The sequence below is a fragment of the Pholis gunnellus genome, assembly GCF_910591455.1.
Source record: "Pholis gunnellus genome assembly, chromosome: 3".
Lineage (NCBI taxonomy): Eukaryota > Metazoa > Chordata > Actinopteri > Perciformes > Pholidae > Pholis > Pholis gunnellus.
Window position 1 is genome coordinate 14,748,142 of NC_136529.1, and position 26,035 is coordinate 14,774,176.

A 26,035-nucleotide genomic window follows, 5' to 3' on the forward strand; every position below is an offset into this window, starting at 1 on the left:
CATCAATGACCTATGACTTGCAAAACCAGAACCAGTCTGATGCAACCAAAAGAAAAATTACTTTCCTTTGAATTATACGCCTCGTGACCCTCTGGGGCTACCGTATCAATTTTGGGTGGGACTACATCAATGACCTCTACTAAAGACGGTTTTTGATCAGCCAATAGGAAGAAGAAGTACTCGTTACCAGCCAATCGTCGATGCAGTTATTCCAACGAATCCGTTCTCTCTGTCGCGCCTGCGCAGAAGGTTGCGGCATGAAACGCGTGTAGAGGAAGTGCAGTGACAGCTCTGGAGCAACTGCCAACCCTCGCGCCTCACAGAACTGGCTAAACTGTGCTTTATTTACTCACGTCAAAATGTCGTGGCTGTTCGGCCTGAACAAGGGGCAGCCCGAGGTGCCTCCTGGTCTCCCGGTTCAGCCTCCACCGCCTCCGCCGCCGGCCGGAGGCTCCAGCGGCGGAGGAGATAAACCCAAGGACAAATGGAGCAACTTCGATCCCACCGGGCTGGAGCGAGCTGCTAATGCGGCCAAGGAGCTTGACAAGTCCCGTAAGTGTTCTGCAGAGCCGGGTAGCTCAATGGAGCTTCCTCCTGATTATAACTAGGTTGTAGTCATGCTGCTCCAGCGTCCAGCGTCCAGCTCCTCTCTGGTTCAGGGTGGTGGTCGCTTCAGTGATGTTACAGCTGAAATAATGAGGCCCACAGAATCTGTACATTTCCACATGCTTGTCATCTTTGAGAAGCTGCTGGTTGCCTGTGAGATCGACCCTGTGCTGCTCTCACCTTTCAAACCACTAGAGTGAGTTCAAAGGTCACCACCTTGCAATCTGTCTTGCTAAACTCCCAAATTCCTCTTGTTCCACATGCATGTAATGGTTCACCACGTGTTTCTCTCTGGTTCTGTGTTCATGATGAAACATTTCTCATATCTGTTAAAGTACGAGGTAGAAAGGGAGTCATGATTCAGAGGCACACCATCATGGTACATTGATCACTGATCAATCAAGCCATCTTTCAGTCCTGTGTTGTTGCCTCTCATCACGATCCAGGACATGCCAAAGAGGCTCTGGATTTGTCTCGGATGCAGGAGCAGACCACTCAGATGGAGCATCAGAGCAAAATGAAGGTACAGTAAATCAGCTGCAGGACATCGGTGCTTTTCCAGAGAATGAAGTTGATTTTGCCAGTTCTAGTTTCCATTAATAAAAATGAATATGTTACTTCTGGCAGCTGTGGCTCAGGGGGTACCACGGGTCCTTTAATCACAAGATTGGGGGTTCGATCCCCTGCTCCTCCTGTCCCCATTTCCAAGTGTCCTTAATCCGAGACACTGAATCCCAAGTTGCTCCCCGGGTGGTTTGTAGCAGCTTCACTGCTCCTTAAGACACTTAGGAAGGGTTAAATGCAGAGGTCGTATTCCATGTATGTAACGTATGTGTAAATAATGGAGCTGAGAGATGTAGTAGAGTTGTGTTGAGTGTGAATACTTTTTTTTTTGACATGTTGATGATGTGTTTATACTTCTATCTTTTTAAAGACTTTCACAGCACAAGCCAGTCGATCTGTTCACCAGTGTGTCTCTCGGGTTTATTAGATGTTTGTCATTCTTTTGTGCGCCTCTCTCAGGAGTACGAAGCAGCCGTTGAGCAGCTCAAAGGCGACCAGATACGAATCCATGCGGACGAGAGGAGGAAAACTGTTAACGAGGAGACCAAGCAGCATCAAGCGGTGAGAACAGAAAGTTATTAGTACTTTAAGAACAATTATAAGCGTGCTGCAGCAATGAACCGGAACATTTTGAGTTGTACGGTTACAGCTGGTTGTTCTCTGCCTCGTTACAGAGAGCTCAGTTTCAAGATAAACTGGCCAGACAGCGATATGAGGACCAACTAAGGCAACAGGTGAGGTCATCTCCTAAATGTCAAGTATGAACTGCATCAAAGTGAGACGCAGTACCGACTTTCCTTTCCCTTTCTTTCAATAGCAAGCGCTGAACGAGGACAACCTTCGCAAACAGGAGGAGTCTGTACAGAAACAGGAGGCCATGAGGAAATGTACCAGACTTCACTACTGACAGTCTTGTAGAAGCTTTTGAAGACGTTGAGCGCTGGTTTACATGTACTTGTTTATGTGTCGTGGGTTTTTATAGCGACGATAAACCACGAGATGGATCTGAGGCACAAGAATGAGCTCCTGCGTATAGAGGCCGAGACTAAAGCACGAGCCCGCGTGGAGCGAGAGAACGCCGATATAATCCGCGAGCAGATCCGTCTGAAGGCTGCAGAACACAGACAGACTGTGCTGGAGTCCATCAAGTAAGACGCACTGACATTTCACACTGTAGTTGTCATGATGGCGAGGATTAGATAAAGTGTAATGATGGTTCTTGGTGTCCTGAATCATGCAATGAGCTGTTGCAACTAGTTGAATCTAAAGGTGTTAAGGGAGTTTTTTTTAGTCTATAACAGCAATTTCCCTCAGGATAAATAAAGTTGTATCTCATCTTATTCTAGAAGGTATCAGTTCTGTTTGTTAAGTAAATTGTTATTGGACAGTTCCATGTTGTAAATGCCCAAAAGACATGCTGACAGTTGACGTTTGTTTGCTTTTAGGACTGCAGGTGCTGTGTTTGGAGAAGGATTCAGGGCCTTTGTGTCAGACTGGGACAAAGTTACCGCCACGGTGAGGCTTCTCTTTCCATCAGCAATCAGTTTAGTGAATGGAATAAAGACATAAAGACATTTTACCACTGATGGAAGAACTAAATGCAACGAAATGATTTCTCCGAAATATCTCTTCTACAAAATACAAGTCAATTAGGTATAAAATAACAACACAATATTTACAGATATACAGAAGCCTGTAGTTTTCATAAAGATCGTTTTCATTTTAACACATTAGATCTTTTAGGGCTCACAAATTATGTTCAAAGCCGAATGGTATATAATAGAAAAATCTTTTTTTGCAGAATCAGGTTTTTAAGCCTGTCTGCTACACACTCAAGGGCCATTCAGATATTAGATGTAAAAAAAGGAACCAGTTGACTTACCAACTGATCACATCCTCTTTTCTTTCAAAGCTCTCTCAAAGCTAGGTAAAAAAAAAGAAATAACTACACCAAGAAGCAAAATGCAAAAACTGGGTTGAGTAGTTTCTCCTGATTCAACAGTATGAGGTTGTTGTGTAACTGTTTCATCACACCACCAGGTGGCAGGACTGACTCTTCTAGCTGTGGGAGTTTATTCCGCCCGAAATGCCACAGCGGTGGCGGGACGTTACATTGAGGCCCGGCTCGGGAAGCCGTCACTGGTGCGGGAAACGTCCCGGTTCACCGTCGCAGAGGCGATCAAGCATCCAATCAAGGTAGCTAATTAGCAATTGAACCTTTTGCTTATTTTGTTAAGTGCAGATTATAATATACTAATTGTCCTTTTTTTTTGTGAACTATTCAGACGACCAAGCGGCTGAAGAGCAAACCTCAGGATGCCCTGGAGGGAGTTGTGCTCAGTGTAAGTGGACGTCAAAGTCTTCCCAGAGGATGAAGCAAACAACCGCTTCATATAAATGCATTTTTCTATCTCTTAGCCTTCCCTGGAAGAGCGTGTGCGTGATATCGCCATCGCAACAAGAAACACGAGGCAGAACAACGGCCTCTACAGGAACATCCTCATGTATGGCCCTCCAGGCACGGGCAAAACTCTGTTTGCTAAGGTACACCCGGGGACTGAATAAACATTCGCAGATACAGAAAATGATGCTTTTTCTAACAGAGAGGCATTTCTTTTTCTATCGAGTAGAAGCTGGCAGTGCATTCTGGGATGGACTACGCAATAATGACTGGTGGTGACGTGGCTCCAATGGGCCGTGACGGTGTGACAGCCATGCACAAAGTGTTTGATTGGGCGGGCACAAGTCGGCGCGGGTAAGCTACTTGATATTAACTTACAGATACACAAACCACAATACTGTTCAGATATAATATCAAGAGATAAAGGTTATCATGTGTTTTTATCTCATTACAGACTTCTTCTGTTTGTTGATGAAGCTGATGCATTCCTTCGCAAGAGATCCACTGTAAGTCTGCATGTATTTCATTTTCCAGAAACCATGTTTTTGTTAAAATAACATATTTTCCTACCCTTTAAACTCCTCTACATGACGTCTTTTCTCTTGTTCTTTTGCAGGAGAAGATCAGTGAGGACCTGAGAGCCACTTTGAATGCATTCCTGTATCGTACTGGAGAGCAGAGCAGCAAGTAAAATAATATTTACATTTGAACAAATTAAACCTTAAATGTGTGTTACTCTTCACTTCACTTTTACCTATAAAACCTCGGCTACGTCTCTAAGCTGCTTGATTTCTGTGTTTTTCTGTCAGGTTCATGCTGGTGTTGGCCAGTAACCAACCAGAGCAGTTTGACTGGGCCATAAACGACCGCATAGACGAAATAGTGAACTTTGCTCTGCCTGGTCCTGATGAGAGGGAGAGGCTGGTGCGGTTGTACTTTGACAAATATGTGCTGGAGCCTGCCACAGGAGGGAGGCAGTGAGTACAATCCTCAGAAACACAGCTGTTCAGATAGGGCACCAGACCACTGCACACTAGGGCTGCATACTGAAACAAGTAATCCGGTTCAGTCCAACGCTGAGGCATTAATTACATAGCGGTTGGATGTGTGATGGAGGCTGAAAGGTGGGGAGCGATCCACACACAGGCTATTACCTCAGCTCCAAAAACACAACAAAGTCAGAATGAAATTGCATTCAGTCTCGCTAAACTGTGGTAAACTCATTTACTAATCTATCGGTTTGTGTGCAGGAGGATGAAGCTGGCACAGTTTGACTACGGTCAGAAGTGCTCTGAGATAGCAAAGCGGACAGGAGGCATGTCAGGAAGAGAGATCTCTAAGCTGGGTGTGGCCTGGCAGGTACGTTCCCTGTAGTCTTTGTGAATCCATAGCGGTAAAAAAATGCACTGTCAATCTTAATTTCACAATTCTTTACTACAAGATTTTCATTTTCGTGATTTAAATCAATGTATGGAACAGATGTGTTGACTCTTGTTCTCTTGTAGGCGGCAGCATATTCCTCTGAAGATGGCGTCCTGACGGAGGCTATGATTGATGCTCGGGTTGATGACGCTGTCAAGCAACACCTTCAGAAGATGAACTGGCTGCATGGAGACGAGGAGGCTCAGGCCAAGACCCTTACTCCTCCCCCAGCTGGAGCGACAGCCAGTGGAGGCAAAATGGGCTTCACTCTGCCCCTCAGTGAGGCACCTGAGGCACAGGAGGTGATCGCCCCAGTGCTCGAGGTGGAAACAAAACAAGAAGGTGAAAGTACACCACCTCCTTCAGACATCAACAACCAGTCAGCAGAAGGCAAAAGTGCCACCGCAGCTGAACAGGACTGTGAAGATGCTGCCAAAGCAGCGGAGAGTTTAGCCCAGCCTGCTGCCCCCACTGACAGCGACGGCAAGATGGAAAAGGAAGACAAAACTGGATCTGCTCCTCCTAAGGATGGAACTCCAGTTTAAGCTCTAGATGCAGAGTGGCCTGGATTAGAACGATTAGAGTCCTGCCTCTTTAATTAGTCTGGTAGATTTAATCTGAAAGACTGTTGGACCGTCTGTGACGGAGGTTGAGTTCAGCAGGTCCGGGCAGATAATCAATTAACTTAACAAAACACAAATAATGCCTGAGACTCTTTGATTCTAAGTATACATTGAAAAAGTGTACTTGACAGACTGCGTGTCTAATAACAGTATGTAAGTGTTGTGCAAGGTGTGTCTCTGTTGAAATGATTAAATGGATTTGTGTTTTTATAAACAGCAGAAGTTCTGATGTTTTTAGAATACAGTTGCTTTATGATATGATACAACCTGTGGCTTGGATTTGAGTTTAAGATGCTTGAATAATCAACAGTGAAGTTAAGCCACATTTGAACAGTCAGTGCATGGCCTCTGTTAGTATAACCCTGCAAACCCCTTTTTAAAATGCTCATGTAGAGATCCTTGCAATGACTTTGTCAAGCATCATAAATATGTATGTACGGTTTTGAAAGACAAGTTATAGCAACAAAATACATATAACGGTGGAGGTGCAAGCAGAGAGGAGGGGTTACAATTGTAAGAGGCAGAGATCCTCTCCTAAAGCCACCTGGGATTTCCATATTTCACAGTAATGGCCGAGGGCTTCAGGAAGCTTCTTCTGCAAAGCACAGTCAAGGGCATGAAGCTGTCCTTGGTTTTAAATAGGCCCCATGATAAAGCTCTCTATACGACATTATAGGATGCCTGCATGTTCTATGTACTATGTTCAAGTTCTCACATATAACCCAAACAATTTGTAATTTAAATGAACTGCTAGAAGTAATATTCCTTCAATGAAAAACCGTGAAGTGGAATGCAGTGAAGGTGACAGGTTTTGACAAAGAAAAAGAATCTCTGGTTCTGCTTTAATACTAATACTTCATTCTTAAAATCACAAAATGCCCAACAAATATCAAAAACTAAGAATATTTGGACTCAATCAGACCTTCAAAGACTATTTGGTTATTGAAAAAACAACACCACACTCGGTAACTATTGAATTTATGTGTCATTAACATTATGGTACACATCTTAATTGATGTGCAGCATGTTCCCCCTGGAGTCCTCCGTGTGTAACCAACTCCTTTGTGTTACTGAATTTGGGCATCCATGACCAGAAACCCACACCTGGAAAGAAAGAGGGAAACTGAGCTGATGAAAGGCTCCTACATTAGTGTTTCTGTGTGTGCAGGGAGGAGGGATACTTCACATGAATTTAGTAGAGGTAGTGAAAAATCTGAATCGTACAGTTAAAGAAAAAAAAACATTAATTATGATGAAGAGTGAGGAAAGTGATTATTTAATTACTCAAACAATTATTGCAAGAAGAGATGAATGGGAGGGAAAAGTAGGCACTTAAGAGGCCATTTTTTTTCCACCCGGTCTATAAATGACACCTTCTTTTACTCCACACAAAACGGATGAAAGGTTAACTGTGGTGTCCAATCTGTAACTGATGATGTGGAATTTATTTGATTAAAATTTCACTGTTTCCTTTGAGGACAGAGTCTCCTGGAAGAGATAAGCTGTGTATCCCAGAATGGGTTCTGGTTATGTAAAATTATTTTTGGAAAAAAGGTTTTCTTCTTTGAATTCTCCTTTCCATACATCACAGGCCAGAAACACAACCTTTTCTGTCTATTTATATGTAAATATATAAACGTATTATGTACTGTAAATCACTGCAAAGTTCTTTTCTTTAGAACCCCCTGAGCTTTCCCCACATGCAAGTTTAGTTTCATTTGACTTTACTCACCATTCATTTGTTTTTCTCTCCTATATTTGAGCCGTGAGTGCCAAATCCTTTCCAGCCACTGCAAGAACAAGCTGACGCAGAGGCCCAAGAGCAGTCCGACTGTCACGTTCATCTCCTGCCACGTCATCACTTAAAACGTACTTTTCTCTGGAGTCCATGGACTGGGCCCCATTATATGGAACGACATGATATACATGATGCCTGCAGAAGATTAGCACAGTAGAGACAAAAATAAACCCATGATGAAAGACATATATCAAAATCTAATATATTCACACCCCCTTAGTCTAAAAACAGTCAAATATTCAGAATTTAAGAAAAACAGCGTTGTTTGCGTAATAATACATTTTTAATCAGATACATTTGACGTTTTATGAGTCTAAGAAAGAGATACAATAATTACATGTGTTGTATAATTAGCAGAGGTGGTAAGCCACCCTGATCCGTGTGGTCAATTAAATTACTGATATTTACCTTTCCTATATAATATATGTATACAGGACTGTCTCAGAAAATTAGAATATTGTGATAAAGTTCTTTATTTTCTGTAATGCAATTAAAAAAACAAAAATGTCATGCATTCTGGATTCATTACAAATCAACTGAAATATTGCAAGCCTTTTATTCTTTTAATATTGCTGATTATGGTTTACAGCTTAAGAAAACTCAAATATCCTATCTCTAAATATTAGAATATCATGAAAAGTATACCAGTAGGTAGTGCTGGGCGGTATTAATTTCCCGTATGATATGAATTTTTCATATACCGTCATACCGGTGCAAAGCCAGAACATTGTTGACAGTCGTCAACAGGCTGCTAAAGATGGTGTTTGCCACCCAAAGCTTTCTCTTTGGAGCTAGTTATCTTATCTGTATTGAGACGGACCCCTAGTCATGGTCATAACTTTATAACTTTATAACAATTAACAACCCACAACTAACGCTCTTTAACAGAGCAAAACACCACAACACAACAGTCTGTGACACATAAACAATTTGTAACACTAATAATTGTACATTTATAAACTTTCACCGCCGAACTGCATGCTGGGTACAGCTCACTCGCCTGCTAGCACAACAGTCTGCTAACAGCTGGGAGAGGCTCCGTCCTCCAGTAACGTTACATTACAGATAGAGTTTGACACATATGCAACGCTGATTACGTGTAATATGTGTGGTATTTGTTATAAATGTACGTTGGTACGTAGAGGGTGATAAGAAGCTAAGCACGTCACGTGATGCAGTTTAGCCAATCAGATAACGGTATTTTGATACGTTTCCTTGCTCCAGTGAGATGTACCCACACCGTGACACAGAGAGGAGAGACAATGAAAGAAATCATAGGGCAGATCTTATGAGAATCCATATGTGAAAGTTAAATATCTGTGGTCAATTTAACCAATTTAAATCACTTGAATCGTCTAATTAACTCGAAATACCTGCAAGGGTTTCCTGAGCCTTGAAAAACACTCAGCTTGGTTCATCAGAAGTATGGGGAAGACTGCTGATCTGACTGCTGTCCAGAGGACCATCATTGACACCCTCCATCAGGAGGGTAAGACACAAAAAGAAATTTCTCAGAGAGCAAGCTGTTCACAGAGTGCAATTTCAAAGCACATCCACAAAACGTCTGTTGGAAGGGGGAAATGTGGCAGGAAACGCTGCACAACCAAGAGAGATGACCGCAGCCTTAACAGCATTGTGAAGAAGAGTCACTTCCAGAATTTGGGGGAGCTTCAAAGACAGTGGACTGAAGCTGGAGTCCAGGTATCAAAAGCCACTGTTCACAGACGTGTCCGGGAAATGGGCTACAATAGCCGTATTCCCATGGTCAAGCCACTTCTGAACTCAAGACAACGGAAGAAGCGTCTGACTTGGGCTATGGAAAAGAAGCACTGGACAGTTGCAGAGTGGTCCAAAGTCCTCTTTTCAGACGAAAGCAAGTGTTGTATTTCATTTGGAAGTCAAGGCGCCAGAGTCTGGAGAAAGGCTGGAGAGGCGCAAAATCCAAGTTGCTTGAAATCCAGTGTGAAGTTCCCACAGTCAGTGATGGTTTGGGGAGCCATGTCAGCTGCTGGTGTTGGTCCACTGTGTTTCATCAAGTCCAGAGTAAATGCAGCTGTGTACCAAGAGATTTTAGAGGACTACATGCTTCCGTCTGCTGAAAAGCTCTATGGGGGTGAGAATTTCATTTTCCAGCATGATCTGGCACCTGCCCACAGTGCCAAAACCACCAGTAACTGGTGTACTGACCATGGCATTACTGTCCTCGATTGGCCTGCCAATTCCCCTGACCTGAACCCCATAGAGAATTTGTGGGGTATTATGAAGAAGAAGCTGAAAGACACCAGACCCAACAATGCAAATGAGCTAAAGGCCGCTATTGAAGCATCCTGGGCATCCATAAACCCTCAGCAATGCCACAGGCTGATTGCCTCCATGCCACGCCGCATTGATGCAGTAATCCGTGCAAAAGGATTCCCAACCAAGTACTGGGTGCATTAATGGACATTTTCAAATGTTTGATTTTGTTTTGCTGTTATAAATCTTTTTTTTTACTTGGTCTGAGGAAATATTCTAATATTTAGAGATAGGATTTTTGAGTTTTCTTAAGCTGTAAGCCATAATCAGCAATATTAAAAGAATAAAAGGCTTGCAATATTTCAGTTGATTTGTAATGAATCCAGAATGCATGACATTTTTGTTTTTTTAATTGCATTACAGAAAATAAAGAACTTTATCACAATATTCTAATTCTCTGAGACAGTCCTGTGTGTGTATATATATGTATATATAGATATAGATACATTCCAGTCTTACAAATATTAGGAATATAAAAATAAAAAAAACAGAGTGTCTATAACAGTGGTCACCAACCTTTTTAAGCCCAAGATCCCTGACCTCTGCCTTGGTGACAGGCAAGAGCTACTTACTGAGGCGTTGAGAGAAAAAGACTGTCCAGACTGTACTTACAACTTGAGGCTTTTTATTTGGCCTAATTGTAATTGAATGAAATCAAACACTTTGGTCCAGCTTTCAAATTGATGTGACCAAGAACACACTAAATGACTTAATTTCAGTGCAACATAAAAAGGAAATTATTTGTTAACCGCACACAATATGAACAAGAAAAAACACATTTGCAATGAGCAGGCTGGATGAACTACCAATATTAACTGTTGTATTTATCAACTGACGTTACAACACAACACTGACACAATTCTCAGTCAGTGCAACTAATGTAAGTGCAGTTCAGCTCTGTGTCCCATCACAATGCCATCAGAAGTCATGTGACTCAAGTCAGTGTGATGCTGTGAGTGAACACCGCCTTGTAGTTCGGCTCATAAGCACAGACAGCCAGTCTGAGGCAGTCTGTGAGGTGTCTGTCTCCTTACCTCCTTATCCCTCACTCCCTACCCTGGTGTTCTCATGTTTCCTTACCTCCTCACCCCTCACTCCCTACCCTGGTGTTCTCATGTTTCCTTACCTCCTCATCCCTCACTCCCTACCCTGGTGTTCTCATGTTTCCTTACCTCCTCATCCCTCACTCACTAACTGTCCGTGCTGGATCTGTCCCCGTTGTTTTAAAAAGCTAAATAAGTTATTAGCATGACTGCATCCAGCTAGCCAAACCTGTCTGGTACAGCTAGTAGAGAAGCTTCATGTACTGCTTCCCTTTCCCGCTAGTCTGCTGTCTGATTGTAAGGTCAGGCTGATCTGGGATCAGCTCTTTAACTGCAGAATCTCCGCCAAACTTCTCCTCTCAAACGGGTCTTGGAGGAGCAGTGCTCGCGCCGGCGCTCATGCTCGCCTGTAGAGACTTCTCCTGACGAGAACGCGCAGCTTGGGGCCAAATCATTTATGCCCCACTCTGAATCTATTTGAGGACGCTGATTGGCTAAATTGTATGTCACTCATTTATATCTTTAATAAGCAATTGGCTAAACTGCTTCATAGACCCGCCTCGGTGGGGCCCACCAGTTGCGCGTTCTGAGACGTGCACACAAGCGGAGATGATAAGCAGACAGGCTGCAGACAAAATCCCCTTCAAAATAAAGGCACATGATTTCTTTTTCTTGAATTTATTTTTATTTTATTTTGGAGAGCGACAGGGAAAGTCTCCGAGATCGACTGGTTGGCGACCACTCCTGTAGACAACTGTTTAAAGGACCGTGTGGAGAAGACACGTGTAGATAAATGATAGAACTGCTCTCATCGCGTGGCTGTCCTTCAGCCCTACAGCTCTCAGCACCACCGAGAGTCGGTGATGTTAACCAGTCGTCGTAATAAACGAAATGACTTGTCATGGTTACTTTTTGTCGTAAAGACACCAACGTTAGCTGTCAATTCGAACTGTAACTGTTATTTTTTTTTTTAAACTAACGGTCGCTTAATGCTACTAATGAAGTAGTTTAAGGTAAGACAAAGCCCCATTATATCTGACAACACCTAAAATAAACCTTCCATTTCTTTTTAGCGTTACTATTATCTTCTATCGGCTCCATAAGCTATCATAGTGAGCTTGATTGGTTAATTGATGTAACTGAATGCTGATAGTTCTGTGTAACAATACTCATTTTACATCACAAAGCAAATAAAGAGTCGTGACACGTTTCTTAGAGACGTTTCTTTCTTTAGAGGATTCATATGTACATACAGAAAAAAATCAGGCACTCTGAGCTGAGCTCGCAGTTTGCAAATAATTACAATGCTTGAATTCTTTAACATTTACAAAAGAAAAAAAAAAAAGAAAGTACTATGCTCTGAAAAACAGCATATCCGACTTTAAATAAGAATCAACACATTATATTGGAAACACACTGGAGGAGAGCCTCAGAGAGGTCTAGGTTTGGTTATTCATTATCAGCCCATCCACTTCAACAGAATCCAAACTAATCTACAACACATGGTTGCACAAAAAAAACACGCATTCAGTTCAAATAATTCTCCTGCTGACCCCAAGACACACATTTACACTGTCCGAAGTCAGGAATAAAAATCTGACAAATATGCTTAAATGAATTACAATTATATATCATCTGGAGAAAACTAAAAAAAATCAGCATTAATATGCTGCACTGAACAAAAAGAGAGGGACCGGTAAAGCAGTGGTTGAGTCAGGGGTGGGGGTGTTATGGCTCTCCCTGAGGAGACATGGTTGAGTGATTTCACTGGACTGGGATGGAGGGAGGACCTTGGCCGGACCTTGAGCCGCAGAAATAAAGGCAGAGTGAGAGCAGCGTGTCCGTCCTCTGCATAGAGGAGAAACTCGTCACCAATACGTCCAACAGCAGCCATTTGTTAGGTCCTAACCCAAAGCTGTGTGTGTGTAAGTGTGGCTGTGTAGGCACACAATGTGTATGGACTCTTCTGTACAGGACTGAGGAGTAACAAGTGTGTGTATATGTGTGTGTGTGTCTCTCCATATACTACTGTTTGATTGCTTGTAATCCGAGACTGTTTATTGCAAAATTTCTATTGTGTATCAGTAGAAACAGACGGTGTGAAAAAAAGGCCTGTTGCTCTTCTCCTCAAACTCCTGTATGAGCTCATCCATCTCATCCTCCATGTCCTCAGTGTGCTGGATCTGCAGGGGAGGAGGAACAACACATTAAATACACACACACAGCTCATTAGCACCGATGAACTCTAATCAATCTGCACGCCATGTTTTAATCTATAGCACCCTTTTTGTAGCATTTTCATTATGCGACCACTGAAGCCCCTATTATGGGAATATACTGGAGGGCAGATTATGTCATACTTAAAAGACAGTTTTATTCAGATTACTTTCAAATGCATCCTTTTTCATTATTTAACCACAGTGTCGTAAATGACTTTGGTAACAGAATGTCTGTACTATGCCCCCAGTGTGTTCAACAGCATTTAAGAATCCCAGGAGGAGACACTCACACATTGACACAGCTCACAGATGAGGAAGGCGCCCAGCGTGGCTTCCTCGTGGTTATCCTGAATGTCTACATTAATGACGTGAACAGGCTGCAGAGTCTCCTGCTCTCTTGAATTCAGATCTGGGGAGCAACAACAGACGAAAGAGAAATTGTGTGCCACACAATCAGAAGTGTTGGGAGTAAAAACTTGGGTCTGCATACAAATAATTGTGGGGCAAGTAGTATGAAATCAGTACTTGCAGGAGGCTCTGAGTGACCGACTACATTCCTTCAGTGATTGAACATTTCTTATGAGAAGCCTCACCCTCCAGCACTTGGTCATAGACTCTCTCTTCGCAGGTGATGACCAGGTCGAACTTGTCCTTGCAGTTTTGAAAGCGCTCCGGCTTTGATTTGATGCGCTTGTTGCGGTCCAGCATGTGCAGGATGCCATTCTGTGTGTATCTGAAGAGGTAGGAGGTCAAGGAACAAAGCAGGAGCGAGAGAAACACTTCCAAAGTAATACAACACATGAACTCATTACACTATCAGAGACAGGATTTCAATGAATACACTGAAAAATACCAAAAAAACTAATAAGACTGCCTGAAACTGAAATTGTATATTAATTTGTCTGAATGAGGCGGCGTATCTTGTTTGCATTGTGGAGAAAACACTTGAATGGTACTTGAAGTGTTTGAATTAGATGAACTGCAGCATCCTCTAGTGGTGTCTGGAGAAACTACCAACTATGACATTTCAGGGCGATGCCGGTAAATGTTAAAGGGCCATACTGATACTGGCCAGCAGACGTGTTTGTGGTCCTTAATACAGATGTTATGGTCTGTCCAATATTCCTACGTGTTTCTCAAATGTATCCAAAAGAAGTCTGTCACTACATGGCCATACACAAGACATTGCCAAATATATAAATTAAAAAAAGACCAACCACCATGGTGAATTGTCTACAATAATGGACTATATTTTGAAGACATCCATGCAAAGTTGCAAGAATACAACAAATGATTGCAGTAATAGTTGCATAGAGGCAGCATGTACATCTTCTATTCACAATACATTCAGATTTACAGAGCAGCTGGTTCACAATCCAGTAAAGACAACCTACCGTGGGTTGGCAAAATTTACACCTGAAATACAGTAAAATAAATAAGTAAAACGTTGGTTAGACACATCTCTCCTAGTGTTAAGCCTCGATGGCCACAAAAAGCCTGAACTAGTCCTACAGTTAGCCTCGTCTTTAATTAAACAAAGCAACTATCTGAAGAATAATGTGAGGTATTCGAGGACTAAAAGAAGCCGTAAAATATTTAACATTAAACTGATAATAGAAACATGGGTTATTTGAACTTTGTCAACCCAAAAAAGCTCCACCTGTCAGCACTTATTGACAGGAACAATAAGTTTGATGAACACAAATGTACGCACATGGAAAGAGAATGCGGTTGAAATCACTCACTACTACAATGTTTGTGTCTCTTACAGGCTTCTTGACGTTTGCGTTGACAAACTTTGGTTAATGTCCTGCTTCAGTCTGCCGTCTACGTGTCACCACTGTTCTTCTTTGCTCATAGTTCTCTCCTGTGGTCAGATTTCTGTATACGTTCACCCGACAGTTGTACAGAATGAATTACTGATGCACCAGCGATTCAGTTAAACAATTAACAAAGACAAGTGAGTCTACCGATCCGTTACTCGAGCTGCAAAAATATCTTTTGTTAAAATGGGAAAAGATTCATATTGAAAAACAGGAAAACTGCGCTTGCAAGGAAGAACAGTGGTACCATGAAAACCCCTGTAAATACAGACATTCAACACCATAAACTAAGGTTTTAATAGTATCATTTTAAATCTAATTGCCCCAACAAAAACTCATGATCTTCACTTGCTGTTGTATTGCAATGTGCCCCCCTGTATATCGTGGGCTTCATAAAGCATACATCCGTAACACATTTTAAAACCCCTGCATGTGATTTACTCATCGTTGCAGTCCCGTCTGCTGTGCCGTTCAAATGCCATCCCTAATCTCTAAACACCACACACACGTACCGCTGCTCGGGCCGTGTGTCTACTTATCTGGCTTCCACAATACAGTGTGAACGTGCGTGTGTGGAAATGTGAGTGAGAAGGGGGATACAGTTCCTTGTCCTTGCGGACCAAGTCGTTGTACATCTGTATATATGTTGTTTTGAAGTCGTACACATTTGGTTTATCCGGGGCAGGACCGGGTAGCTTCACGTGAGACCCCGTCCCAAATGAACGCACGTCAAATCCACGTTTGCTGCAAAGGTGAAAAAAGGACAAGACAATAAATTACATACCACATGTGGAATAAACATTGGACACAAGAAAAAGTATAAGAGTAACCAACTAAGTCAGATTTTCAAATTGCCTCCACAAAAACAAGATATATCAATTAAATGTATAACATGGTTCGGTTTATATCACAGAAATCATTGCATTTCACCTAGTCTCCCACTACATAAGAGATTCACTTTAGTTCACCATTAGGGTGACTGTCAATGAGAGGCTTCTTGGTCTGTGGATCAGTCTGCAGACAGAGATGCGCTGCTTTCAGATAACAAAATAAACAGCCATTGAGCTAAAGTGTGAAATGTCCCGGAAGCCTCCAAACCGATACACACCGTCGCTTTAAAAACTAATAACTCTCCGCAGTCTTTCTCAATGGTGTGTGAATAAAGTGTACTGATCACAGCTGGTAAAAACACGATGTTGCACAAGCTGCAGTTGCTCCCTTCCGGATTATTCCCTACAGGGGGCACTCTAGTCAACATGTGGGAGAAGAAGAATAAAAAAAACTTGGGCCGGTCTATTGAAAAGCGTTCAATCTGTGAGAAAACTAAATCTGTGTGAATATTCACTTCAGGTAACCGCAAACCTGAAACATAATCAGAAGCCAGCGTTTTAAAGCACGCAGTAGCCCCGGTGTGACGCTAGAAAGGAGCGAGTCCATTGTTAACCGCGGATGAGGCCCGACGGACCGTCTGTTTTGTCGGTCTGTCACCGTGTCGGCGTCACTCGTGACCGGCTCACAAACGGCTCAAACCCGCACAAAGACCGGCTTCACTTCGTGGTGGGTTTTTTTCCTTTTGTTTTCCTTCCCGGCGGCTCGTCTTTACCTGAGGATACTGTGCGCTTCCATACTGCGGTTCTGGTTGCTCGAGCACACAACCGCTACACGCAGCGGGTGGCTCGGCATTGCGACTCTCCGGCTGACCACTAACCGACACACGAGCGGTCACAAACTACACGGATGTCGTGGGTTCGATCCCTGTAAGAAAAACAAACAAGACAAACCCCTGTTGGTACACTAAATGAGAAAACGTTTTCGAGTCCAAATACTGTGCGATTTGCTCGTCTTCTTGTGATGCAGGAAGTTAAAATGGCGGCGACCCGTTGGTGTGCAACGGCTTTATGAAGTGATGTCATTTGAGGGCGGAGTTTGCTGCCTGGAACGCGGAAACATGTAGCGACGCTGACGTGACGTCAGTAAATAGAAAATGCGTTTGAATAATATGATTTGCCTCGAAATGCATGTTTTTTTTACTACATTCAAAGTGACCATCAGAACACCCAGAACATTTACCAAATATAAGAGCACATTGTGATTCCTAAAGAAGGGTGAAAGAAGTAAATACTGAACCTTCAGCCGAAACAAAGGAGTGAAAAATACATCATCAGAATACTTTATTGATCCCACCGGGGGGGGGGTTTGTATGTTAAAGTTGATTTTATAAAGAAATATATGAAGAATTCGAATAGAATGCTATTTCAAATGTAAATAAAGCACTATATAGAATAAAAGGTAAATAATGTAAATTGAAATAACCTCTTAACTTATATTTAAGTTGACAATGCGTTTACAGTGTTGTAGGTACACATGGTGCTCGACACCGACATTTTGAGTTTAGTTCGTATTAGTATCTTTATCCATTCGTAGAAAAAGTAGAGGTGAAAAGACAACTGCATGTTTTCACTCTTTAAAATCTACCTCCGTGAGTTTGATACGGTTGTATACATTCCTCAGCATTCATGTGGATGATACTGCATCTGCACAGTGTATATGATAGCAGTATGTTTGGTTTGTTTGTTTAACTATGTCATATTGTGCTTTAGTGTGTAGATTCTTCCCACTGGACTTATTCGTTGATCCATCTTATGTATGATGATGTATGATGGTATGATGCATACCTTGAGATCACCTCATTTTCAAACCACTATATCAGTTCTACCATCCAGAAACACACAGACCTCAGATCAAGCCCCAGTGACTGACCTGCATCAGACAGCTATAAGGAGGGTTTGTGTTTATACATATATTCTGAATTCCTGTCTGTTGTTGATCCTTGAAAATTGTCCAAGAATGTAAGGACGAACACATGCACACACTGTCTATCACACAAGGAGAAAAACAAGGACAGCTGTACAGTATTACAAATGACCTCATGGTACTTTATTCACTGACAGCAGGACATAAAGGCATTATAACTCAAGATGTTTGTCACAGTGGAGATTGTACTCCAGATTGTATTGCCCTTCACAAAATGGTACAAATACATACTGGAGGCAAAAGCAAAAACAGAAGATGGGATGGTTTAGTCAAGTGGATACAAAATAAATTCAGTAATGATTTATTTTCCTGCCACAGCAAGGACAGCACATGTCTGGACACTTTCACAGGCTGCACATTTAACAAAAACTGCTGTTTCTGATGCACTAAAAGCCATTTCATAATTTCATTAATTGTATTGCCGTATAAATGCTGCCAGCATTCAGATTGACACACTCAATCACAAACAAACCCTGAACAAAAACATAACACAGTAAACTACTGGATGATAGTAAATGCAGGTTATTAGTACATTTGGTTCAGTGCATCCTCGCAGAGGTTGACATGGCATGTTATTTGCAGAGCCACAGTAGTTTGTGCTTTAATTCAGTCCTAACAGGATATGTATATCAGTATGTGGCTGATTAGAAAGTAAATATTAGTGACAGTGAGTTGATGAATGTGAGATTAAATATGGTCATCATGGATGTTAAATGGACGCTGTTTTATTTAACAGTGACGCCAACATCAGTGACGTGAGTGCGTGCGGTAGTATGTGTGCTGTGTCGTGGGGCTCATGATGTTTTCTGTGATGTACGCCACCAGCAAGCAGATGATGACCAGCATCACGCAAATAGCTCCCCCAACCGTAGTCATGGCAATCACAATGTCCTGCATCCCAGACGGTGGCAGGGTAAACTCGACACAGTCCCGCTGGTCTGCTTTCTGAGCTGCATCGGAGCGGACCAGGGAGCGCAGGCAGATGCGGTAGGGGATGTTCTCATGCAGCTCAGTCAGGAGGAAGTCCCTGCAGCCAGATCCAAGATGGACTCCAGCACACTCAAACTGAGTGTAGCTTCCATTCCACCAGCAGCTTAACTCGTAGCCTCCTCGCCTGTGGCGTCGGCCACTGAAAACAGTGTTTGATCGAAGAGTTTCCTCTCTCGTTGAATTCGTCCCTGGATGCCCACTGCTCGTCTGACCGGCTGCAGCCTCTTTTGTCTTCATGTCTGGGCCGGTAGTTGAGGATTCTTCCTCACGGGTCCACTGTAACAGTACGCTGCCATTGACGAGAATATTTGCCACCAGACTCCCCAAAGACACCACTGTCCTGCAGTCTCCCTTATGACACTTGTACCCAGACAGTGTGTGTCGAAAACACAGCTGCCCCCCGATGCCTCCCTCAGTCACTCGGTAGGCACACAGTGGTGACACCCCGTCCTCCGGGCTCCAGGTTAAAGCCCTGCCAGATCTTTCAGATATCACTGTAGTAATATCACTAGTGTTGAGAGAGGAGCTATTCACATGACCTGTTACCTCTTTTAGCTTTGGCGATGGCCTACTTTTGTAGCGGTGATTGCCATAGTTAGAACTAATGTTAGTCTGTTTTAGCCAGTTTTTGGTCCCCAAATGATTCCTGCCTCTAGCCTCTGATGTTGTTGTTGTTGTTGTTGTTGTTGATGATGATGATGATGCAGAGCTGCTGCGATGAAATCTGTGGGACACAGCTGTCTGGTGTAATGTGCAGAGCACTAGTGCTGATAGGGCGAGCAGTGATGGTCGTTGTTGGCTTTTCATCTCAAGTCGAATTATTTTCTCTCTCAGTGGATCAGACGGGCGATGGTACAGGGCGGGTTGATGTCCGCCATAAGATCAGCTCTGCCTCAGCGCACACGACGAAATCCATGCGAAACAGCACGGCTCGTCCATGGGCGAGAGGAGCAGGTATACATCTGCGGCAGAAATAACATTTAGTCACGCGCGGCCGTCCTGTCAGCAAGAGATCCGAGTATGACCTTGGATAAGCTTGCAGGGTGAAGTTAATAAAGCCTAAACGGCGATACAAGTCATCTCAGTGCAGCTTTCGACTCACAGGCATTTATAAAAAAAAATCACTTACTGGTTTCGGTGGGACGAGAGGACCCCGGCTATCGTGCAATCAAGACCCGCTTCTTCCTGTCTGGCTTGTCGTGAAGGCTTTGATGCCTGTGGTGCTCGAGTGCACGTAGAGGAGCGCGCGGTGCGGTGTACTTGGAAGCGTGGGTGCGTGCACAAAAATATTTGTAGTCATCAACAGTCGGTTGTGAGTCATCATCCCACACAGTGCTTCAGGTGTCTGTCAATAACGGAGACAACAAGCAGATTCCCGTCAACGCGGACGGATGGAGGTTTAAACCAACCTGGTTTAAAGCCTTTGCTGCCCACCTGCAGGTCCCTCGCACCCAGACAGAGTACACACACATGAGATCAGAGATGTAGGCGTACCGGTGCAAATAGCGCCTACAGACACAACCCAAATCCATCTCATAAAAAGTAAGCTTTAAAAACAATGAAAGCAATTTTAGTATTCTATCATCATCAATTTTACTCATTGTTTTATAACATAGAAAAATCAACAGAATCAGTGTCGATTCAGATTGACTCAAAAACTAAATTTTTGAAATGCTTTAATGTTTAACAATGGTTTGATGTAATTTACTGATAAGGACTACTTCTGATTTTATCTATACTTTCTGTAAACTAGAGTTGCCCTTCTGTCTCTTTCTGTATGATTTGCCATTGATGGTTGGATCTCATGCGTTTCTGTCCTCACTTTTGGATTCTCTCATTTTCACAACAGAACACATCATTTGCAGTGGTTGCTGCTGATTTTTCCTCGGTTAAACTTATTTCCGTAAATTTGTAGTACATAAGATAGTAGCTTGTAGTACTCTAGCAATAGGAGATCTTCAGGTTATTTCATCCACCGCTCAGATGATGATAACAGAAACACTTAAAAAAGCATATTCACACTATAGCCTCAAAAGTTAGCACTAAATTATACCAAGACCTCTGACAGCTTCAACAGAAATTATAATACTCATAAAGGCAGAGTGTATCAGACTGCAGTTTGGTACAGGTGTTGCTATCATTTTGTCCATCCCCTTTAGACGCAGCATTCTTACATGCAGTGGATTAGAGAGGTCTCGTGGCGAAAAAGCCCAACTATATACTTAATCACTGTTGAATGAGGTTAGAGCATTATGTTCTCTGTATAAAATGATCATGAACAAAGAGCACCTTTAATGATCAGTAGGAATAAAAAAAACAAGTTTAATCTCATGCACGCACAATGGAAAAAATGTATGATCAGGATGTATTGTTCTCCATAATACATTTAATTAAGGAGTGCTTATGTGAGATTATTCAAAGCAATAATTGCCTCATGCCAAGAGAGAATCTTGGCAACTCAGTAAACAATAAGTACCAAGGGAGAGAATGAATAGCTGACTAATAGGAGAAAATGCTGTGTCAGTGGGACTGACTTAGCTCTAACCTGTCCTTTAAAAGTCATGCCGGGTAATTGGTTAAGTCTGCATAATCTGCAGTTAATGGTATAATGGTCTGACATGAGCTATGTTTTTATTTGGCTAAACTATAAAACATTAAGAATTACTACTGAAAAATGAATGAGCAGATTGACCTTCACAACATGTGTTTCAAGTTAAGTTTTAATTTAATTGGAACAGGCTGTTATGAACACTACGAATAACAGCGACCCACACCTGTTGATTCGATCAGTTAGGTCAAGAGACAGCTTGCATTTGCAGTTGGTTGGTGATGCGGAAAGAAACCGTGGAAAATGCCTGCCTCTGCGTTTACACTCAAAGCATCAACATATTATGCTAATATTGACTTTGAGCCTGGTCGGCAAAGATGAAACCGTCTGCGTGACAAATCTATTTGTTTGTCTGTGTGTGCAGATATAAAACGACCCCAGGACCATCAGTAGCAGTAGTGGTTCATGTGAAGCCTTGATGTTTCACTCTGAATCTCACACACATGCTTGGCACAAAGAAAAGGCAACCTATGTCCCCACGCAGAGGATGATGACATGTCAGAGGTCCTCACTGTAGACGCTATTCTGTTTGGGCTCTTGGTCTTTTCTGGCATCCTGGGAAACATCTTGGTCATCCATGTGGTGAGAACATATGTAGAGACTTTTATCTGTTGATTGAGCTGAATATCTTGGATTGTTCTCAGTTTGTCTTGCTTATACCCTCAGGTGTTTCAGTCAGCCGTTGAGAGTCCATCTCGGAGCCTCCCTCCCTCTGACACTATTTTGGTGCACCTGTCAGTGGCCAACCTGCTGACCTCACTTTTCCGCACTGTGCCCATCTTTGTGTCAGACCTGGGCTTGGATGTGACTCTGTCTCCGGGCTGGTGCCGAATCTTCATGCTGCTGTGGGTGTGGTGGCGAGCTGTGGGCTGTTGGGTGACCCTAGCACTTAGCGTCTTCCACTGCACCACCCTGAGGCGACAGCACATGACCTCTGGACCTCTGGCACAGCAGAGGGAGAGACGGCGGATTTGGATTGTTCTGGGACTGGTGTGGGGGGCAAACCTGGCCTTCTCAATTCCAGCTCTTGTATATAGCACTCATGTGCATGGCAACGCCACTGTGGAGCTGATGGTGATCAGCTGCACCACCAGGCCACTCCTGGGCTGTATCTGGGAGTTCCCCTCCAACCAACAGGGCTCAGCCTTCGCCTCCTCTTCGCTCGCACTTAATGAGGTGTTGCCACTGGTGCTGATGATTTGCACCAACCTGGCCACACTTCATGCTCTGGCAAAACACATCCGAGCTGTTGCCTCAGGGGTAGAGTCAGGAGAAACCCACAAGGAGGTGGACAAACACGTGTCCACTGAACGCAAAGCAGCTCATGTAATCATGTCGCTGGTGTCGCTCTTTGTGGTCTGCTGGGCGCTACAGGTTGCTGCGGTGACGTACTACAACCATGATGGGGGACACCACGCCGAAGGGCTGCTGACTGTGGCCCACTTCTCTGCCTCGCTGTTTGTAGGATTCAGTCCCATGGTGGTGGCCCTGGGACACGGTAAGCTGAGGAAGAGGATCCTGAGTATGATCCTGATGTGGTCTAGAGTTCCTAAATGCCACAAGGAGGACACTAAAGAGGGGGTTAAGTCCCCAGAGACGAAAGGAAAGAGGGGAAAACAAACTGTTTTCATTGTTCAAAAAGAAAGGACGGTTATAAAAGTGAAGGACAAAGCTCAAGCAGACAAGTGATGGGAGCAAAGTGTGACTGCATTGAAGTACTGGAAACATATTAAAATGTCTACCAAATATATTCATGGATGTATCATCCATTTTAATCAGAAGCACGGTACTGCATGTTTCCTCTGGACAGCACTGTATTATTTGAGCTATTTGAGCTATTTTAAACCATTTAATGCAATTCAAAGTGAAACACAGTATGTTGGCTATGTCAGAAATCATTACAGTGTAATCAAGCAGCTGATTTGGTTTCTTTTATTGTTGAAACTATTTTTTTCAATCCAATGTATCATTGCTTCTTTGTTGTTTTTTTGAGCTGAGATGTATTCTATTGATTCTTTGAGCTTCAGCCAATATCAGGTACAATGTCTCAATAGGCGTTACAGTCTAGAATAAAAACTTTACAATGGCTTAAACTCAGTCCAATCTACACCAAAGAAAAACTCTTCAAAAAAATGTAGTACAAAAACAAGAGAAACCTTGGAAGAGTTAAGAGTTGCTATGAGGTTTCTTTTACGGAATGTTTATTTGCACCCTGTATTCTGTGAGAAGCCTATTTTCTACACTTAGTTAGCTTATTATTTGCTGTTTTTTACATTTTTATTTTCACTTTTCAGTCGCAGTTTTGTTTAGTAAAAATATAGATAGCCTACAGTAGGCTACATATGTGTGTTGGGGTCTGGTGAAAATAGCATTGTTGGCTAGATTTGAGTTTGCATTTGAGTTTGTAAATTCTTGTTCCCTAAATGACCTTTTAGCACTTTGCCTTTCCGTCCAACCACAGTCACACACTCATTTAGGGAGGTTTACAGAGAGAAACATAATATATTCAATCCTATAACCACAAGCCTCCTTTAAATGAGTTTTTTAGTGATACATTGTTCAAATAATAGTTAATGATTAGCAGTATTGTGTGAGCTGCACAGGGGATCTGTCAGTAAGAGAGTGTAGACTTGACGAAAGAACGCAGCCGCCGGTGGCCAACTGCCAGAACAGCAGGTGACATTGCAATGAAGATGATGTTGGCAAAACGCGCAATGACCAGAAGAAACTCTGCAGAGGAGCCCCTGTTGTAGTTGAAATAGTTGACAGAGATAATGCTGGTTCCCCATGATGCTATGAAGAGCATTATGAGAGTGAGAATCACCTGGAGAAACACACAACACAATGAATTAGGGAAGGGAAACTAGTGAAATATGTTCACTTTGACGCCAATAAAAATGTAAAACAATTGATGTGTTTGTCTGACTCTGTCCATAAATTAACTCTCAAGTCTGCTTTAAATGAAACATTTTAATTACCTATTCACTACTCAACTTCATGATGAACATGGCTTCAGTGAGCTCTTCACAACCAAAAAACCTCCCCCTTCCAGCCTTGTCTTCCTCACCTTGGCTGCTCGTCTCTCAGCAGGCACCCGTTTTATGACAGGTGCATCTTCCGCTGAACTCCGCACCCTGCTGTGGGTGTAGAGTGTGTAGAGGGAGCCCAGGTTGGTGAAGGCCATTAGGATTATGGGGATAGTTTCATGGATGACCATCGATGTGGTCGCATAGGCCAGACCGCTGTAGATGGAGGGAAAGTTCCACACACAGCCCAGCAGGGGGCGCGTTGTGCTGCTCACCAGCATCAGGGTCTGAGATAGGAGGAGGAAGATGGAGGAGGAAGAGGGTGGAACAAACATTTAGTCAACAATTTATGGAGAGGAATTCTCTCCATATCAGAAGGAAAGTCTACTTCTGACACAGCATTATTACACTATATTGATAATCTACATTATTTTAGTACTTTCCGCAACCTTTTCTCCAGTGTAACAACATTTGTTTCAATATTTTTTTTCTCACCACAGAACATTTCTCTAAATTTTAAGGGACTATCACATTGTTTTTGCAAGTTTTAACTCCTTAGATACAATGTAACATTTTTACTCACAATTTTCTGAAAGCCTTTTTTACACAGTTGTCTCATTTAATAGGTCTGCACTATTTTTTGGGGGGGTACATTTTTACATTATCGTTTGGTAATGCAGCTTATTTTTCAAGTCAGCATTAAATAACCTGATATCACTTATGTAATCTCATTAAGATAACATAACTTTAACAAAAACAAATGCACACTTGTTTACTGTGATGGGTTAATGAAAGCAGGTTTCAAAAGTGCATTGATTTTTCATCCCATACAGAAATGAACCAGCCTCGAATAGAAAAAAGTAAAAGAACATTTCTATAACAAAGTAGCATGGTGCACAAAATGACTAGCTGTGATGTAAATACATGAATTGTAGAAAATAGGCTGAAAGGCTTTAACTTAAGCTAATGCAGCCTCCTGTGGCAGCAGGCTCTCACCTCTGTGGTGTTCTCGTCCCCATTAGTGGAAAAGATATGAGCAGGAATGGAGTAAACAAAGTTGAGAAGCCAGATGAGGGCCAGACTCAGTAGCAGGGTCTTAGGAAAGCCCCGGGGCCCGTTACGGGTCACCATAGTCGGAGTCACACGCCTCAATGTCTGGAGGTGGAACGCACTGAGGAAGAGCGTTGACCACACATTGACCGATCGCAGCCACACCCAGACACCCATGAGGATCTGACACCACTCTTTGGAAGAGTACAGCTGTAAAAGAAAGAGACCGGTGCATGTTAACACATTTCTTCACTAATATCCTGTAATCAAACTTATCTCCGGGAGATACAAAGAGGTCTCTTTCACCAATTTTTTGTTAATTCACCTTTTTTTTTAAAGTACACTCAATAAATCAACATAACTTTTGAACTAAGGAAAGGGTCACCCCTTTGTGTGTTGGCAATCGTAAAAAAACATTGATCTTAAAGACCACATACCTCGAGTCCGATATCTGAGATGACAAGCGGTACGTTCCTCATCACAGACACTAGCAGGTTAGAGAGCGCCATGTTAATGATGATGATGTCCGAGTTACGTCCCCCACCATGGTCCGTTATTACACTTTTACCAATCACCCCAACAACGGTGGAATTACCCAGGATGCCCAGAATCACCAGGAAGAGGTAGAAAGTAGTTTGCACAGGGGACACAGAGACACGAAGTCCCATTCCCACAAGCATTGTCTCTCCATCCTCCATGGCCATTGCAGCCACTTTCTCAACAACCTTGTCTATGAAGTTTTAACAGCGAATG

The 26,035-nt window shown here is 42.7% G+C and overlaps 5 protein-coding genes across 5 annotated transcripts; 2 read left to right on the plus strand and 3 right to left on the minus strand.

Moving 5' to 3' along the window:
• The first annotated feature begins 260 nt into the window (after positions 1 to 260).
• atad3 (ATPase family AAA domain containing 3) lies at positions 261 to 5,805 on the plus strand. Its single transcript, XM_079186421.1, has 16 exons — positions 261 to 552; positions 1,053 to 1,129; positions 1,630 to 1,731; positions 1,845 to 1,904; positions 1,988 to 2,057; positions 2,153 to 2,318; positions 2,616 to 2,685; positions 3,211 to 3,366; positions 3,456 to 3,512; positions 3,589 to 3,714; positions 3,801 to 3,925; positions 4,026 to 4,077; positions 4,188 to 4,258; positions 4,381 to 4,548; positions 4,822 to 4,930; positions 5,077 to 5,805. The coding sequence occupies exons 1-16, from the start codon at positions 360 to 362 to the stop codon at positions 5,536 to 5,538; spliced, it is 2,064 nt and encodes a 687-aa protein (XP_079042547.1). The 5' UTR covers positions 261 to 359; the 3' UTR covers positions 5,539 to 5,805.
• Positions 5,806 to 11,967: 6,162 nt separating this feature from the next.
• Positions 11,968 to 16,655, minus strand: ssu72 (SSU72 homolog, RNA polymerase II CTD phosphatase). Its single transcript, XM_079156458.1, has 5 exons — positions 16,398 to 16,655; positions 15,395 to 15,538; positions 13,565 to 13,704; positions 13,262 to 13,380; positions 11,968 to 12,935 (listed from the first exon to the last, which is right to left on the minus strand). The coding sequence occupies exons 1-5, from the start codon at positions 16,475 to 16,477 to the stop codon at positions 12,834 to 12,836; spliced, it is 585 nt and encodes a 194-aa protein (XP_079012584.1). The 5' UTR covers positions 16,478 to 16,655; the 3' UTR covers positions 11,968 to 12,833.
• A 1,700-nt stretch (positions 16,656 to 18,355) lies between these two features.
• Positions 18,356 to 19,405, minus strand: fndc10 (fibronectin type III domain containing 10; the record flags this gene model as incomplete). Its single annotated transcript, XM_079186323.1, has 2 exons — positions 18,356 to 19,106; positions 19,332 to 19,405. 2 exons carry the CDS (start codon positions 19,403 to 19,405, stop codon positions 18,356 to 18,358), a joined length of 825 nt encoding a protein of 274 aa, XP_079042449.1.
• A 2,296-nt stretch (positions 19,406 to 21,701) lies between these two features.
• Positions 21,702 to 22,895, plus strand: ora4 (olfactory receptor class A related 4; the record flags this gene model as incomplete). The annotated part of the gene is made up of 2 exons (XM_079186324.1): positions 21,702 to 21,788; positions 21,873 to 22,895. The coding sequence occupies 2 exons, from the start codon at positions 21,702 to 21,704 to the stop codon at positions 22,893 to 22,895; spliced, it is 1,110 nt and encodes a 369-aa protein (XP_079042450.1).
• Positions 22,896 to 23,817: 922 nt separating this feature from the next.
• Positions 23,818 to 25,986, minus strand: ora3.1 (olfactory receptor class A related 3, tandem duplicate 1; the record flags this gene model as incomplete). Its single annotated transcript, XM_079186325.1, has 4 exons — positions 23,818 to 24,030; positions 24,274 to 24,519; positions 25,229 to 25,492; positions 25,720 to 25,986. The coding sequence occupies 4 exons, from the start codon at positions 25,984 to 25,986 to the stop codon at positions 23,818 to 23,820; spliced, it is 990 nt and encodes a 329-aa protein (XP_079042451.1).
• Between the last annotated feature and the right edge of the window lie 49 nt (positions 25,987 to 26,035).

Bases quoted from the DNA above. Each gene is read 5' to 3' on its own strand.
- ssu72 (XM_079156458.1), bottom strand. From the start codon at position 16,477: ATGCCGAGCCACCCGCTGCGTGTAGCGGTTGTGTGCTCGAGCAACCAG. The intron at 13,705-15,394 runs GTATCCCCCTTC...CTACCTCTTCAG, and splicing joins GTCCGCAAGGACAAGGAACT to ATACACACAGAATGGCATCC. The intron at 12,936-13,261 runs GTGAGTGTCTCC...CCTCCCCTGCAG, and splicing joins TCTGTGAGCTGTGTCAATGT to ATCCAGCACACTGAGGACAT.
- atad3 (XM_079186421.1), top strand. From the start codon at position 360: ATGTCGTGGCTGTTCGGCCTGAACAAGGGGCAGCCCGAGGTGCCTCCT. The intron at 1,130-1,629 runs GTACAGTAAATC...CGCCTCTCTCAG, and splicing joins AGCATCAGAGCAAAATGAAG to GAGTACGAAGCAGCCGTTGA. The intron at 2,058-2,152 runs GTACCAGACTTC...GGGTTTTTATAG, and splicing joins ACAGGAGGCCATGAGGAAAT to CGACGATAAACCACGAGATG.